The 17,184-nt window shown below is 37.2% G+C and overlaps 1 protein-coding gene and 1 pseudogene across 1 annotated transcript in view; one reads left to right on the forward strand and one right to left on the reverse strand.

The window, feature by feature from the left end:
- The window catches only part of MYH15 (myosin heavy chain 15), a 132,528-nt gene that overhangs the window by 49,288 nt on the left and 66,056 nt on the right, over positions 1-17,184 (reverse strand). The window contains 6 exon segments of the mRNA XM_037812077.1: positions 3,801-3,828; positions 4,840-4,925; positions 6,921-7,011; positions 13,086-13,230; positions 14,883-15,062; positions 16,096-16,354. Of these exon segments, the coding sequence (XP_037668005.1) occupies positions 3,801-3,828; positions 4,840-4,925; positions 6,921-7,011; positions 13,086-13,230; positions 14,883-15,062; positions 16,096-16,354 (789 nt within the window).
- On the forward strand, positions 8,548-12,511 carry LOC119509754 (annotated as a pseudogene).

The raw sequence follows: 17,184 nt of genomic DNA on the forward strand, positions 1-17,184 counted from the left end.
ATCCTGTATTGCCAGGGAGATTTACACCCCTGGGAGTCGGGTCCCATGTAGGGGGGAGGGCAGTGAGTTCACCTGTCGAGGTGGCTTAGTTAGAGAGAAAGGGCATGGCCAATTGATTTTTGAACATCTTTAATTAGTTGTTTCAATTCCTGTATCTCAGTTGAAGTATTAGTTTGTTCCTTTGGTCCATATTTTTGGGTTTCCTAGTATGGGTTATTATTTTTAACTATCTAGACATCTGATTTTCTTGATTAGTTTATTCTGGAGCTCATTTTCACTCTTTTACCTAGGGTTTTCTTGTTAGTTGGCTTTGTTGTCTGTCTGTTCTTTGGTGTTCAATTCAACTTATTTTAGACTTCTAACATAGCTTCTGTTTAGCTGATCAGAATTTTTCAGCTCTTATTTTTCTGGTTCTTGCCCTGCCTCTATGTAACCTTTTTGTGAGAGGGGCTTCCCAGATATGATTGACTCCAATCAGATTTTCCAAGTCCAGACAGGCCCAGGTCCCAGGAGGATAGTATAATCTGTATGAAGTTGCCAGTTCACTGCCATCTCAGCCATTCCACTTATTCCAGACTAGTGTACAACGCATGTCCAGTCACAGAAGTTCCCCAAACAACTGTCCCATACAGTTCCTGACTATTTACCAGCTACCCTAGAGGAGTAACTAAATTCCGCACCTCACCACTCTGCCATCTTGCCCTGCCCTTTTCACCAATTGAGTTTTGACAAGGCTGCAAAGTCCACTGAATTGGGAAAGAATAGTCTCTTCAACAAATGGTGCTGAGAGAATTGGATATCCATATGCAAAAGAATGAAAGAGTACCCCTATCTCACATCATATAAAAAAATTAACTCAAAATGGATCAAAGACCTAAATATAAGAACCAGGAATACAAAACTTCTAGAAGAAAGCGTAGGGAAGCATCTTCAGGATCTTGTGTTAGGCAATGGTTTCTTAGACTTTACACCTAAAGCACAAACAACAAAAGAAAAAATGGGTTAGTGGGACCTCTCAAAACTGAAAACTTTTGTGCCTCAAAGGACTTTGTCACAAAAGTGAAAAGACAACTTACTCAATGGGAGAAAGTATTTGGAAACCACATATCCAATCAGGATTTAATACCCAGAATAAATAAAGAAATCCTACAACTCAACAATAAATAGACAACTCAATTAAAAACTGGGCAATAGACTTGAATAGACAATTCTCCAAAGAGGGTACACAATTGGCTAAAAAGCACATGAAAATATGTTCAACATCCCTGGCTATTAGGGAATTACACATCAAAACCACAATGAGATATTATTTCACACCCTCTAGAATGGCTGCTGTTAAAAAAAAAAAAACTGCAAACGTTGGAGAGGATGTGGAGAAATAGGAAACTCATTCATTTCTGGTGGGAATGTAAAATGGTGCAGCCACTGTGGAAGACAGTTTTGCAGTTCCTCAGAATGCTAAGTACAGAAATATCATATGATCCAGCAATGCTGCTACTAGGTATAAACCTAGAAAAAATTAAAGTAGAGATTCAAACAGATATGCACACTGATGTTCCTAGGGGCATTATTTGTAATTGCCAAAAGATGGAAGCAACCCAAGTGTCCATCAGTCAATGGATAAACAAAATGTGGTATATACACACAACATAATATTATCCAACTCTAAAAAAAATGAAGTCCTGATGCATGTGACAACATGGATGAACCTTGAGGATATTATGTTGAGTATAATAAGTCAGACATAAAAGGACAAATATTGTATGATCTCACTGATATGAACTTATTTTAATACACAAATTCATAGAGTTAGAAGTCAGATTATAATTTACCAGGGGATAGATTGTGTTTGGAGAATGGGGAATTGAAGCTTGGTTTGTATAGAATTTCTATTTGAATAGACTGTAAAGGTTTGGAAATGGATCAATGGTGAGGGTAGCACAATATTGTGAGTGTAATTAATAGCAACAAGTTGTGTAGGTGAATATGACTAAAAAGAGAAACTTTAGGTCATATATGTTACTAGAGTTAAAATTAAAAGATAAAGCAGGACTGTATAACACAGTGAATCCTATCATTGACGATGGACTATAGTTAATAGTACAAGTATAAGAATGTTCTTTCATGGAGTATAACAAACATATGACACTAATACTGGTGTTAATAATAGGGTGGTATATGGAAAAAAATACACTAATGTAAACTATGGACAATAGTTAACAGTACTATTTTAATAATCTTTCATTAATTGTAACAAATATAACTTCTGTTGTAAAAAAAAGTACAATTATAAAAAAGTGCTATCATCAATTGTAACAAATATTCCACACCAGTGTTGGTGGTGGGGCAGTATATGGGAATCCATTTTATGCATGATTGTTCTGTAAACCCACAACCTCTCTAACAACAACAACAAAAAAAGATAGAATGTAATGGAAAGCTGTAAGACAGTGAAGAATTGACCTGCTTCAATATTTTATTGAAAGCAAAGAATAAGAGAGGAAACAAATAATTGAGGCTTAGAGTCTGAATGATTGGCAGGACCAGGGTGCTGGTGACAGAAATGTCCAGCAGAAATACCAGCTTCAGAAGAAGATGGTAAGTTTAGTTTTAGACATGCTGATTGGCAGAAAGGAAAACACTAGTGATCTTGAGAGAATGACAATTTAAGGGAATGCTTTAAGACAAGAGGGAAATAAAATACAGCAGGGGTTAAAAGAATGAGGTTACTAATGAGCTGGTCTCCAATGATGGCCTCCCAATGAACCACACTTTCTGGTATTCACATTCTTTGTATAGACTCCTGTTCCTACGACTTGCTTGTAATTGATGGGAGTCACACAGGGTCACTCTATTGCATTGTAAGTCTAAGTCACAAGAATCTTTGCAGCTTCTGCGTTTATTCTTTGGGACACTTGTCCTTACTGCCCTGAATTGCCATGAAAGAAGCCCAGCTCCTCTGAGACCTTCTGCTATGAAAAAGCCCAAGCTAGTTATATGGAGCGGTCACATGGAAAGAGAGATTTCTAACAGCCCCCAGCTATTGCAGCCATCCCAGCCCAGGAGCCAGACATGTGAGTGAAGAAACTACCAGATGATTTCAGTCTCAACTCTCATCTAATTCCAACCATATGAACAGAGACTGTGAATCCCTGGAACTAAGAGAGATAATAATAAATTGTCTGAAGCTACAAAGCTTTGGGAGTGATTTGTTATACTGCAATAGATGAATGGCAACACTTTGGTAAGAGAGACAAATATAAGAGCGATATGGTCAGACTTTGCTTTTCTCTCAAAATACTATCTTTAGTGTCTGGGGAAAGGTCTTTTTTATTTGAGTTTGTTTTTGTTCCTGGGAATGGATAAATAATGGTTAGGTAGAAGAATATTTTATTCCTTGGGACAAGGAAATAAATGGATGAGTGAAAAGAAAAGCAAAACTTACAAGGTAAAGAGAGACATCATACTGCATGACTTTTATCTTATCTGTTAGGTTTTTATCATTGATTGAAAGAAAGGACTCTGAAGGGTAAGGTTTGAATCTGGAGAAGAATTTTGTTGAAAATAAAATAAGAAGACAATTAGAAGAGTGGAAAAAAACCTTCTGGTCAGTAGTGACAGTCTAGAGAAAGTTTGAGGATATGAAATTCATACCTAAATAGTATGAATTTATGGTGAGCCCATTAACAGTTTTATGATTTTATGACCTCCTACTAAAATGTGCAGAAACAGAAAAGTTCTTGAGGATGAATGAGAGGTACAGTAGAAGATGGAGAGAGAAAGGACTTCTAGGCCCTTACCTGGGTTGCAGAAGGAACCAAATGAAGCCTACAAGACATAGGGGAAGAATGCTTTCAGTGCCCAGTGAAAGTCAGAATCCATATAAAATGTAGAATACAGAGAAGGTGGAGGAAAAAGAAAGAGCATAAGTTCTCACTAGGTTTATATTCCAAGATAATGGGTGTGGGGGTGGGGTGGCAGGGATAGTGGCCAGAAAGAGGAAGAGGGAAAAGTAGGATGATTGTGTTTCTTTCTAATAAAGATAGACTTTGAAGGGAATTAATGTTAAACAATTTAAGAACCACTCCAACTCTGTGAAGAAATTCTACATGTCTCTGGCCACAGTCCACGGAGATCAATGTTTACTGTTAGTCCATCTCTTTCCCATAAGGAGCAGAGGTTGTAGCAACTCACCATCTGTTCTGCTTAACCTAAAGCACCCACTGTCAACTCCCAGAAGGTAGGGCCACTGTTACCCATGGACTGACACTCACCATTTGATGTGAGAGCTTGCAGTGTATTGGTAATGGCTCAGTGAAGAACATGCAATGAAACTTTCTTCTACTGCTGGCTGCTTAAAGAGATGCCAGAGGACATGAGGGATAAAAAGCTCCCTCCTCTTAGCAAAGCTGTTTGTGTCCACCATTTGTTCAAACAGGCTCTAAGAGTACCTGGACCAGCCCTAAGGAATGCTTACTACACAAGGCTCTTCTCTAAGACACACCACTCACATAACTAGTACTTTCACTTTTCTAGCCCACTTATGCCATTGCTAAAGACCTATAAGAAACATGAACTGGAATGCCAATAAAACCAGAAGCCATCATCAGGCCACATTCAGATGATGGCTGTGTGACCTTTAGAATGACCACTAAGGCTAGGCCTCACCTAGTAAATCAGACGAGCTATAGCTTCCATTAGCAAATATCTTGAATTGCCAATCAGGTTTATTTTTTCTTTCTCTCCTCTCCACATCTCAATTCTGTGTTAGGAAGTCTGGAGGTCATCTACTTCTAGCTTCAAGTCCCCTCCTTCTTTTTCCCCCTCATTTAAGACTACTTGGTGAGTTCTATTCTCTTCCTCTCCACCTTGGCTCAAGTAGTCCTTTGAGCTTCCAGCTTTTCTTTCAAATCCTGTATCTGCGTCTGTAGCAATAAATAATTTTGAATTTTATTAAGCATTTGTAGTATAGTTTATATTGAAGAGATATATCCTACTTTCTTTAAAAATTTCTCACAACTAATAAAGGCAGCACACTTTTGGTTCTCATTTTATAGCCAAGAAAATATGGTAGAGAAGTTCAGTGACTTGACCCAAATCAGAAAAAAGACCATAGCTTGGATTTGTTAGATCCCCTAGCACTTGTTGATGGGCAATCTCATAAAATTATATATAGCAAGGGGAAACCTCAAGTACTTTCCAAAGGAATAAGAAAACATATTTCATATATCAAGAAAAAATTTTAAGAGTTTATAAAAAAGTAACATGAATTATGTATACAATATCTGACCCAACTGCAATTCATTCACCTGATAACCCTACTATCAGATACTTGGACAAAAATCTAATCAATAAAATAAATATCTCCAATTTCAAACAACTTAATCATAAGAAATACATCAATTTAATTTTATACACAATTCTGACAAACTTATTTGGTTTCCTAGTTTGCAGATTTGAAGTAGCAGGAGATTCAAAGCAACAAATAAAATTGGTGGAGGGATGGGAACTACTAAAGTGAATAGTAAAATGATAGCATTAGAGGCAGAAGAATTATTAGAAAAAGAAAAAGTAGTGATAAGAAACCTCAGAGCCTGGAAACTTTTAGTGTAGGGGAAGATAACTCTATAAATCTGCATAGCTTCATTTATTATAGCACAGTGAAGGCACTGCTGTAGATTAATATTACCTTAAGTAAGTAGGAATGGGTTAGGGTTAGGGAGAAAAAGGATAGAATATATTTTAGGATATGTTTTCCCTTCCATTAAATAAAAGTACCATGGCTTAGAGAAAGCTAATTTCTGGATCATACCAAATAAATAGGCTATCAGTTCTGTATATGAGGTATGACAGTGAAGGTATTAAAGAGTTATACGATTTCCACATCCAAATAAACCTAATCCTCTTCCAACTATTTATTATGGTATCCAATACATGTATTCCAAACAATCCTGTCATTGAATCAAACATTTCTGAAACATTTGGTTGGAAATAATCTTTAGAACATTTTTTTACGTTATCAAGGTGTGAAAATTTTTCTTTTGGATAACTGAAGGTTTTTTTTTTTTATTTATTTTGGATAAAGTCAAGTGTCATTTGAAGCCAAGACTGCTAAATATGGTGAATAATCACTTGGGGATTAATACTGTGTCCCAAAAATAAAGCATGTCCACAAAGCAGTGAGACTGGTTTTCTTATCCGGCTCAACATGTCTCAGAAGAGAATTATCAAAATTATTTTGAGCAATGATTACAATACTGAGATAAATATTGAGCTCCAAAGGAGAAACATCCATCTGGATGCATATGTGAGGAGGTATAAATAAATAAATAAATACACAAACAAATAAACAAATAAATAAATAAATAGTTTCTTCATAACATGGCTACATAGCATAAAACAGCCACATGGTCTAAAACTTATAAATATCTATCCATTATCAAATGTTTTTGGGCTACAAATAACTACAGAACTTATTGATTTTCAACCTAACTGTCTTCTAATACAAAGAATCATCATAAAAATTAAATTGCTAACACTGACTGCTTACCATGGGTGAGACGCAGTGCTTAGCACTTTACATATACTGTTGAATTTAATAATACCAGCTGAAAGATTGTTGGAATGATGAATGAGTGAAAAAAAATACATGTTCAGGATTTTAGCACAATGCCTGATTCATGCAAACATTCAATAAATTAGTTATTTGTTTTTATTATCATCAAGTTAAGGAAGTTTGAGCTTAAGTAATTTTCCCAGTGGTATTAAAAGAGCTTTATCTAGTTAACCACTGCTCTTTTCTGCCTCTGTCTGTAGCTGGCTAAGCCATGGATACTTTCACGGAGCATTTGTTATTGAAGCACCAATCATTACTCATGGAACTAAATACAGGTACACACAGCTATTTGATAAATGATTACCTGGAGCTCTTTCACCATCTTCAGAAGCTGAGCCACCAGGCCTTTCTCATTCATCATCCTTGAATTCATTTGACTCATTTCTAATTCTTTCCTACTTGGGAAAAGGTATCAAATAAAATTGTTCAAGGAATACTGTTTTGTTTCAATATTTTTTAAATTACAGAAATAACACATGAATTAATTTTTATAAAAAATTAGCTATTACAGTTATATCTGAAGCCTTCTTGGCTATTTTACCCAATTTTTATTCCCTCTTCAGAGATAACCACCTCTATCAGTTTGCTGTATATCTTTTCAAGCATTTTGAAAAGTATTTACGTATGTTTTTATTCTGTGTGTGTGTGTGTGTGTGTGTGTGTATCTGTAAAAATAGTTTAATTTTCTTTCCTGTGGAAGATATGCTATTGTATGTATTTGTATTTATCATTCTATAACTAGTTTTTAACCCAAAAATGTATTGGAGATTTTTCTACTGGCCCACACATAGATGTACTTCATATAAAAATTAACTGTGACAGAGTATTCTATTATTTGGACATTCCCTAGTTTATTTACCTATTAACACTTTTTCCCAATATTTTACTTCTATAAATGGCATTGTTTATTAACATGCCTCCTGATGTACATGTGAATATACTATAAAGTAAATACTGAGCAGATAAGTTGCTAGGTCATACATAGGTATGTACTTAAAAATATGTAATAGCCTTGCCCTTTGCCAGCAAATAGCAGTGTGTGATTATTATTTCCCCACATTTACCCTTAAATTACCATACTTTTTTTCTTTGTTGGAGAGAATAGCTTAGTCTTTTGTTGTTCTAATTTTAATTCCCGTGTTTACTAGTGATGAGGCCATTTTGTCAACTATGAGTGATTAGCAATGGCCAATAAAGCAAATGAATTGCCTGTTTGTGTTTTGCCCATTTTTCTATTAGGTTGTTGATCTTACTATTAAAATATACATTTTCTTTTAGTATTCTAGATATCTATTTTTTATATCTGATGTAAATATCTTCTCCCATTTTAAACCTTGTCTCCACTTTATGATGGCTTTTGTCACATAAATGTTTACCATTTTGAGGTAGTAAAATTTATCAATATTTTCTTTTTCTGTCTTTGACTTTTTGTGACTTGTTCAAGAAGACTTCACCTGCAAATATATTACAAGTTATTAGCTTTATTTTCTTCTAATGGTTTTATAGCTTTCTTTAATGAAAATGGACTTTGTGTGTGTGAATTGGGATTTAATTTTTGCCTCAGAAAATTAATATCTAATAATCCCAACACCTTTGATTAAGCATCCTATTCTGTCCTCAATAATTTAAAATACCACCTTTATCAGGTATTGTTTCCATATACCCATATGGAGAAAGGTTTTACAATGAAAATATAACTTCCTGAAGACAGGGATCCTTCGATCTGTGGCCTACAAGAACTTGGAACACCATCTTCACTTTGCTGAGCTGAAACACAATCTTCAAAACTGAATGCTAAGGGAACTCTGCCATCATTTTGCCTTACACCATTCTATTACATTCATATGGTTACTTATTTCATCTTTTCCAAGCACCTAGCAAATTCAGTATCTTATTAGTAGAATAATCAAGCCTCACCAAGATCATGCATAATGGAAAAACGTGTACACATGAACTTCATAGCTGCCCACCTTGAGGTATAAGGAGTCCATGTGAATTGAAAGCTTCATTAATTTTGACTGTTGTCATGTAGTATTTATACAGTAAATTATTTGACCAAGAAAAGTTATGTCAATTTGAATCTGCAGCAGCTCCTTGCTTGTAGGTTGGTGGGGTTGCTGCTGGCCCATGTACTATTGCCATAAATAACTCAGAAAACTTTTCTCAAATGTTTGAGGCCCATTTGCAGAGCTATGAGGGTGATGACCCACTTGATGAATGGGAAAATTCTATGTGGTAAGTAGAAGACAATAAAGAATACTTGCCAACTTCATAAGAATATTTGATGAAGGAATTTTTAGATTAGAAGAGATACCACCTTAACCCGAGATTTGTCAATTACCATTCAAAATTTGTCGAGTGCAACAGTGACCTTCATCAGTTTTTTTGAGTTTATGTACAACCATGAACTTGGAACCACTCAGCGCCTCTGTACATAGGTGGGCTGGGCATCTAGAAGGCTAAGAAGGGAGATAGCACGCCACTGCTATTTTCAGAGAGCAATTCAAAACCAGGCCAAACCTAGAGAGCTACTGCAGTAAGAGCACGGGTTATTTCAGACACGCTTCACTGAAACTCATTTGCCAGCTCAAGCTAGAACCTCAGAATCTTTGCAATAATGCTTAGATTTTAAACCAAATGATATCAAAGTCAAATCCAGAAAGTAACTCAGCCTATGATTCTAAGCAGTATTCAGAACTTTCTATAGTGATATATTCAGTTGGTGATAGAGTGAATATGGAACAAAGGATGATCACAATTTCTAAATCAGGATATTCTGTACACTCATCTTTGGCAGCCAAAGGTGAAGTTAAGGAAATTTATTATGTGTTGCAAAAAGAAATGTATTCATGGATAAGATGTTTCCTTTGAAGAATCTGAGAGCCCGGAAGCATAATCAGTGGGGAAATCATGAACAATGCGAAAATGAAGGTGGATGTTATTTGACAAGGAAAGAAGCAAGTGCTTTTGAAGAACAGCTTGTAAAACAGAAAATGGATAAACTTCTTAGGAAGTTGCATTAACTGCCAGAAATGTCATACAAGAACCTGCCCATTTTCCAGGAAAGTTCTGGAATTAATCCACATGTATAGGGTCAAGAATAGGCTCTCAGCAGGTACTCAAAGGAGTATGTCCTCCAGCCATAAATCAGCAGACCTCAGGGAATATGAGAGAAAAATCCAGAGAGGCACCTCCTGTTGTACTTCCTAGGAAAATACTATCACCACTGCTTTGTTGTCCCCAGCCATTGGCCAGAAGGTTGCTCATCCTATTCCTTAGACAGCCCAGCCAGTAAAAGACTCCATATATGCAGTGGCAAGAAAAGGTGCTAGATGGGTAAATAAAAATACTCATGAATTCAAGCCATAGAGCAAGCAGAAACAAACAAAAACCATGTGAAACGTGTTTGCCAACACAGTTCTTTCCATACATCTCCAAATACATCACTAGGAATGGTTCAGGCCACACCATCTGTTCAGTTTGCTAATACTGCTGTTTTGCAAAACACCAGAAATGGACTGGCTTTTATAAAGGGGGTTTATTTGGTTACAAAGTTACAGTCTTAAGGCCATAAAGTGTCCAAGGTAAGGCATCAACAATAGGGTACCTTCACTGAAGGATGGCCATTAGCATCCAGAAAACCTCTGTTAGCTGGGAAGGCACGTGACTGGTGTCTGCTTGTTCCCAGGTTGCATTTCAAAATGGCATTCTCCAAAATGTCAGCTTCAGCTTTCAGTGGCCGTCTTCAACATGTCTCTCTAAGCTGCTCTCCAAAACTTCACTCACAGCTGCTCTGAGGTCCTTCAGTTTGTGAGCTCTTTTTATAGGGCTCCAGTGATTAAATCAAGACCCACCCTTGAATGGGTGGGGCCACACCTCCATGGAAATAATCCAATCAGAGTTATCAGCTACAGTTGGGTGGTTCACATCTCCATGGAAACAACCCAATCCAAAGGTTCCAACCTAATCAAGACTAAATACTTCTGCTCCTACAAGATTGCATCAAAGAACATGGTGTTTTGGGGAACATAATACATCCAAACCAGCACACCATCCAAAGTGCAGCTGTCACCCACTGTTCACACAAAAGAAGCAATAGGCTTCATCATGGATATGTTTCAGGCTCCTACAGTTCCTGATATTTCTGTTGACAAAGATAGAGTGGGCATCTCTAGATCAAAATGAAGATGCTTTTGAATGTGAAATCTCCTGTGGCTTGGGGAGTCAATAATATTATATTTTCTTTTTCATCTGCTTTTCCTATGTTTGAAGATGGAAACAAAAAAATTATGGATTTCTATGGCCTAAAATTAAGTCCACAGGAGTCTGGAGCTTTGGAGAATGCTCTATAACAGATTTCCTTCAAAACCAAATGAAGTATTCCATGCTGAAAATTTTTGGGGTGATTCAACTGTATGGGGTCTCCCCTGCAACAAAACCCTGACACCCATTCCTATGAGCCCAAGAAACTTACACCTGCTGTACTGCTTGCATCTATACCATTCCACAAACTTGCAGCAGATTCAGTACATGCTCTGAAGATTTAAAAAAAAATTGTGATAGCAAAACACTGCACACATGTGACTTTGGATTCTTGTAAAGAAAACATGGTGGAGCCCCTAAAAACCAGAAAGCTCAATCCAATTCAAGGAAAAAGCCCAGAATAAGCATTACCGACAGATAATCTTCAGCACCCTTACTCTGAGCCAAACTGCTGCATGTGGTGTGTTTATCAGTGGGGCATAGCAGGGCCTTGAGGCTTGTAAATGTACAGACACTGTCCTTGCCATTGTGGCACATCTACCAGATGCCAGTGCAAGGCTCCGAGCATAACTGGTACAGAGTAGCTCATTTGGAAACGTCAATTCTCCAGACTTCATTGTTGATAAACGATGGGATGATAAGTTGATTCTCAAATTTTATCTGCACTTTCTAAACCAGTGAGCTCTATCCAAATACTTTTGAATGGCAATAAATATAAACTTGCAGTCATCAAGCCCAAGACTGAATTTTTCAATTGGGTTTTTTGCTGGTTTATGTTGATCACCTTGTCAGAAAAGTAGTCTTTAAAGTCTGTGAATCTACTCATGGAGATGTGAATGACACTAAAAGTAAACAGAAATTTGTCTTAAAGTACAGAAACCTGTCACCCTGGATATTCTACATTGGAGTCCTGTTGATGGAGACACTAACATCAAGTATGCAACACATGTTTATCAAATTCTATTCTGCCCACTAATTCCATAATGGCAGTGTATTAGCAGAAGAGCTAACTGCTACAAAAAATGTCCCTGAAAAAGTGATGCCCCAAGCTCTAGTCATCTCTTTTGCCATCATAATGCCCTCTATGATTGAACAAGTCCATGACTACAAAATCATATATAGAGAAAATAAACCAGACAATTCATGCCTGGAACAGAATTTTGGAATAGGATAGTGGAGATGATGATTTATCTGCTGGCACGGCATTGACTGGCCTGGGTCAGAGTATATATACAAAACTTTTTCCAAAAGGAACTAAATTTACAGCAAAGTGTGAAACCACTGGGTTTCAGTGTATTGAGATGTTAAGTATTAAACAATGGAACTACCGGATTGATGACTTTGGACTTGCTACAACAGTCTCCTGCAGGCCCTTTGGCACTTACATGAACCTGAAAAATGAATGAGGGGTCTGGAAGCCTGAAGGCCTTTTTAGAAGCCTTCCTCATTTGGATAGGCGGAATGCATTTTCTCACATCATGTTAAATATATACAAATTGTCATTATCTTCCATCTTTGGATTTTAAAGCAAAAGATGAAGAGAATATTTCAACAACCCTATATGACAGGATTAGGACCATGAATAATAGGCTTCTTGTACTGCTCTTGGACTATAAGCACTCACAAAGGTAAATTTAGATATGACCATTTCCTAGAAATCACTTTGTAAATGCTGACCTGTTCACTTTGAAATTTGATGCTTTCCACATTTATTGTTTATATAAATGTTTGTTTAAAAATAAAGTCCACAAAATATTTTTTAAAAGATATGTAAATGTTAATGAAGTTACGTCTGGCAAACAAGTATTTTTAAAGTGATCACGGGATATATCAGACTTTGCATCAAGGTCATTTTCTACCATTTATGCCACTGGCCACATCATGAGTAAAAGAAGTGAGTCATTTTCAGTTTGGGGGTTGTAGCCTCAAATTCTCAATAATTCACATCTCATATGCCTTATATCTTTCATTGTCATCTGCGACTCAGATTTCTTCTCAGTTACATCCTTCTAGATTAGGCATTTACTTTCTTTTTATAACTATGTAATAAAGTCCAGAAAAAAAATATCCTTTTCTAAGCCTGTCATCTTCCCCTTCAGGTTTTGAGATATCAAGCCCTGGAGTCATAAGGATAAATGAAATGAGGAAGCTCTTCATTCAAATATAAGGGTTCCCAGAATTTGGTGTCAACAGAGAAGTGGCTTACTTCCTCAACTTTTCTGCTAGGTGCAACTGGCTGCTCTCCAGGTTCTCCATACTTGCCTGGTTCAGCTTTAAATCACCCTCTAGTTTGTGCTTTTCCCTTTCACAGTTCATTCTCACTTCTCTTTCCTGCCCAAAGGCAGTCTCAACTGAAAAAAAAGGAGATATTATTTAGCCAAATAAATACAGGAGGTTTATACTTCACTACATGTGTTCATTAACCACTTACCTTCTGGAAAATGAAAGAAAAATACAAGCATGGATTCTGCAAACGATGTCCAGTGTTGTCGACATTTTAAAATAAATATTGCATGCATCAATAGGTTAACAAAAGAATCTGGAAAACACAGTAATGAAGGAAACTTTAGAGGTTGTGAAATATGAGTTATATCCTAAGAAGGAACCAATAATAAAGGCCAATGAGCCCTTGTTTGATCACTTTGCAATGATGGGAAGCTCACTTCTTCATGTGGCAGCTTATTTCACGGTGGGTAAGTCCATTTACTCAAAGAGTGTTTCTCATAAGAAGTCAAAATATTCTCTGTAAATTTTACCCACAAGTCTAAGCTTTGCTCTCTGGAGCAACACCAAGCAAATGTGTCTCCAAATGAGCATCCATAAATATTTGGTAGCTGTCCCAAGTCTCTGAACTCAACATCATTGGTCCTTTCAAACGCATCTCATATGGCATGACTTCTACATCTCTTTTACCATCTTAGTACCCTCCACTAGTCCATAACATCAGGCCATATTCTGGTGCCCCACTAAGGCAGTCAGAACATTCCAGTTTCTGCAGAGTAGTGTTACCAAACAATGATTATGAAAGTTAGTTTAGCAGGAGGCCAGATAACAGCTACAATAGGGCTTTTTGTTCATTATGTTTACTTTTCAGCAGTGGAAGATATTTCCTATAACCAGTAGATGACATGAGAGTTAAATGAAAGGAGAATTTCTGGAAGGTATATGTAAAAACCTGAAAGCAGATGAACTACAGGAGAGAGTGAGTATGAGTGTGTATTTGTGCACATGTATGTGTGCATGTTACACAAATGCACACAGCCAGAAATCCTCATATCGAGGCTTTGGGAGATATATACTCCAGTGGAGACAGGAAGAGAAGTGCTACAACTAACAGGTAATAGAGGAAACTGCTAGAGAGACGAGAAGAGAAAGAAGCAGATAATCGAAAAACCTAATCAATCTTGTAAGCAATTTTGTAAAGGTGAAGCTTTGGGGACAAGTAAGGGAACAAATGCATATACCATGTCAGCTGGGGAGGGGAAAAGAAAGATGAACCCACCCATTGAGACTGGTTTGGAAAATTTCACAGGTGTTTGAAGGCAGAAGAGGGCTCCATCTTTAGAATGTTACAGGTATTTTCCAATAGCGTAAGGAGAATACAGCTTGTGACTTGCATACCTTTCAACTGTAAATAAATCTCAGCACACCACTGGAGAAAAAACAGGGCCTCTAAACTGACCTCTCAATACCAGTTGAGTTCCACCATATCTGTGGGGGCAAAATACCAGGCTGTGGGGGAATTTTGGGGGAAAAGTCAGTCACTTAGAGGAATAACCCAATGTTCCTCTGCCGCTGCCCATGGTTGTATGACGGTTACGTTTAAAACCTTTGTATGACAGATTATGTGCTGGGGCCTCTTTTATACTCTAGTGGCTCAGTGTACATCAAAGAAAAAAATGCCTCTATTTCTAAATAATGAGGGAAGCAAACCAAGCTATTGAATTTCCTGAACCTGTCAAGATAAATTAAGTAAAAAATTGAAGTATGTATATAGGTAGACAGCTAGCTTATAGTGCATCAACTTGCTGTTCCAAGTTCAACTTTTCTTTGCTCAAGTTGATGAGTTTCCCTTCCTCTGCCTGCAGATCATCCAAGGTCTGCCAGTGGGTCCCTTGCATAACCTTGGTTGCTCTGGGAAGTCTGCTGACATCCTCATTTGGAGACTCTGTATCCTCAGGTTCTTGACCTGTGGGAAGAACACAATGATGGCTTCATTAAAGCCACCATGGGAGGATGGGCATAAAGCTAAGGGTCACATTTTCTCTTTTCTAGTACCAGAAACACATGAGATATCCAAGGTCATAAAGAGCCAAAGTTAGCCAAATTCTTGAAAACTCTAAATTTACTTTTCCTCCCACAAAAATAATCTTTTACATGGCATGGGGAGGGAATGGAGTGTTCTGGTTAATCCAACATTATTAATAGAGTTAATAATTCACGGGTGGTCAATTTTCAGAGTGTCATAATAGCGTATGACAATAACACCACTGAAGGTAATTGGACTCTTTTTTTTTTTAGGATTTAGGGGGCACCTAGACATCTTGTTGTGTTTCAGTGGCCCATGAAAGTTTAAGAAGGACTCCAGCTGATAGAGTCTGCATTGATGGAAACTGGCTATATCAGGCCCAGGTGCTTTTTATGAAAGAGAATCAGTGGCACAGGAGATGCTATTTAATCTTCTGGCAAAATTAGTGTCATTTTGGAGATCATTCATCAGATTTTTAACACAGACTCCTCAACGATCCTCAATCCATACGTAGATGCATCAGTTAAAACCTTCAAATAAAATAAACAAAAAAAAAAGCAAAGTCCTGACTTGGAATTAAAGTGACGTTTTCAAGGTCAAATTCCAAAGCAATGGCAGAGCCAGGATTCAGACACATCTCAAATCACTTTTTAGTAAACTGCATAATGCTTGGCTCTCTTTCCAAAAAAGGGATAGAGCCCCGATTACACCGTTTTGTTCTTTCTACTACATTTCAGATGCAACAGGATTGGATCAAAGGATAACATTTCATTGGAAGATTAAGTGGTATTCCAGAACTTTGAATTTGAAATTTGAATTGAGTTCCTCAGATCCTTTATTTTCTGCTGGTTCTGTTTCCCCCGTGCTGCAAAGTTTCAGGCCACTGTGTAATTTAATTTAAACAGAACAAGTCTGGTACCCAAAGGTTAAATAGAAAGTAGAATTTAGACATCTAGGTCTTCCTAACTTTGCAGGAAATGTACCTTTTGCTCTGTAGCACACTTCTCCTTCTCTGACTTTGCCAATATTATTTCCAGGTCATTGATTTCTTTCTTCAACTCAGAACATTCATCTTTGAGTTTCAGCCTCTTGGCAGTCTGTTGAGAATTTATCTCCTCTTCTTCCTCCACCCTCTCAGGCAGTGCCTTGGCTCTGGCCTCCAGCTGGATCTTGGATTTAATCAGTGTCTCACACTCCTCTTCAATGTTTGCCAGGGTCTCTTGCTCCTGCCATGATGAGAAAATTGTTGCCAACAGCTGGAAGTAATTTATCAGCTAGGTGAGAAGGCTGCTTAACACATAGCAAAGAGATAATTGCCTGCACTCTGCTCAGCACTTTCACCTACCTTTCCTAAGCAGCAGAAATAATATTCCCAGCTCCCTGATCCTATTGTTGAGAAGAGGAGGAGTTGCTTGTATTTGAAGGTGCTTTCAATCTTCCAGGCCCATTCAGTAGATTAGATTACCTCTTCTAAAGTACTTACTAGAATCCTGTGGCCTAAAGGAGCTAACATGCCTCCAAAAATCAGTGGTGTGCCACTTAAATCACAGCTTCTGGAAATAGCCATGTGGGCACATAGTTTGAGGTTGATTCCTGCTCAAATTATGGTCTTTTAAGAAAGCAGTTTTCCCTCAGACAATAGAATACTTATAATATTATTATAAGGGCCCTGAAATGCACTTGGTTTTTGATATAAGTATCTAATAAATAGAGCTGAACTATGTTTTTTTTGTTCATAGGCTGAATGTAGAATTATATACCCCTATTATTTCAACTAAAATTTTTGCCTCAGTGAATCTGCCAGCAGTAAATTTCACAAGTTATACACATAGAACATAAAGCATTGTTTCCTTTTAGCTATTTCAAACATACTCCCTCCCACTCTCACTGAGTAGCCCAAGGGTCAAGTTAAAATTGAAGGGGCTGATTGTTTTTTTTTTTCATTTTTTTTTTTTGCTATAAAACATCTTTCATAACTTTGAACTCCTTCTATTTGATTCCATTAGAAGCTAAATAAAAGTTCTTTTTAAGAGCAAGTTCCTAATTGCTATAGGTC

The sequence above is a fragment of the Choloepus didactylus genome, chromosome 1 (genome assembly GCF_015220235.1).
Source record: "Choloepus didactylus isolate mChoDid1 chromosome 1, mChoDid1.pri, whole genome shotgun sequence".
Classification (NCBI taxonomy): Eukaryota; Metazoa; Chordata; class Mammalia; order Pilosa; family Megalonychidae; genus Choloepus; species Choloepus didactylus.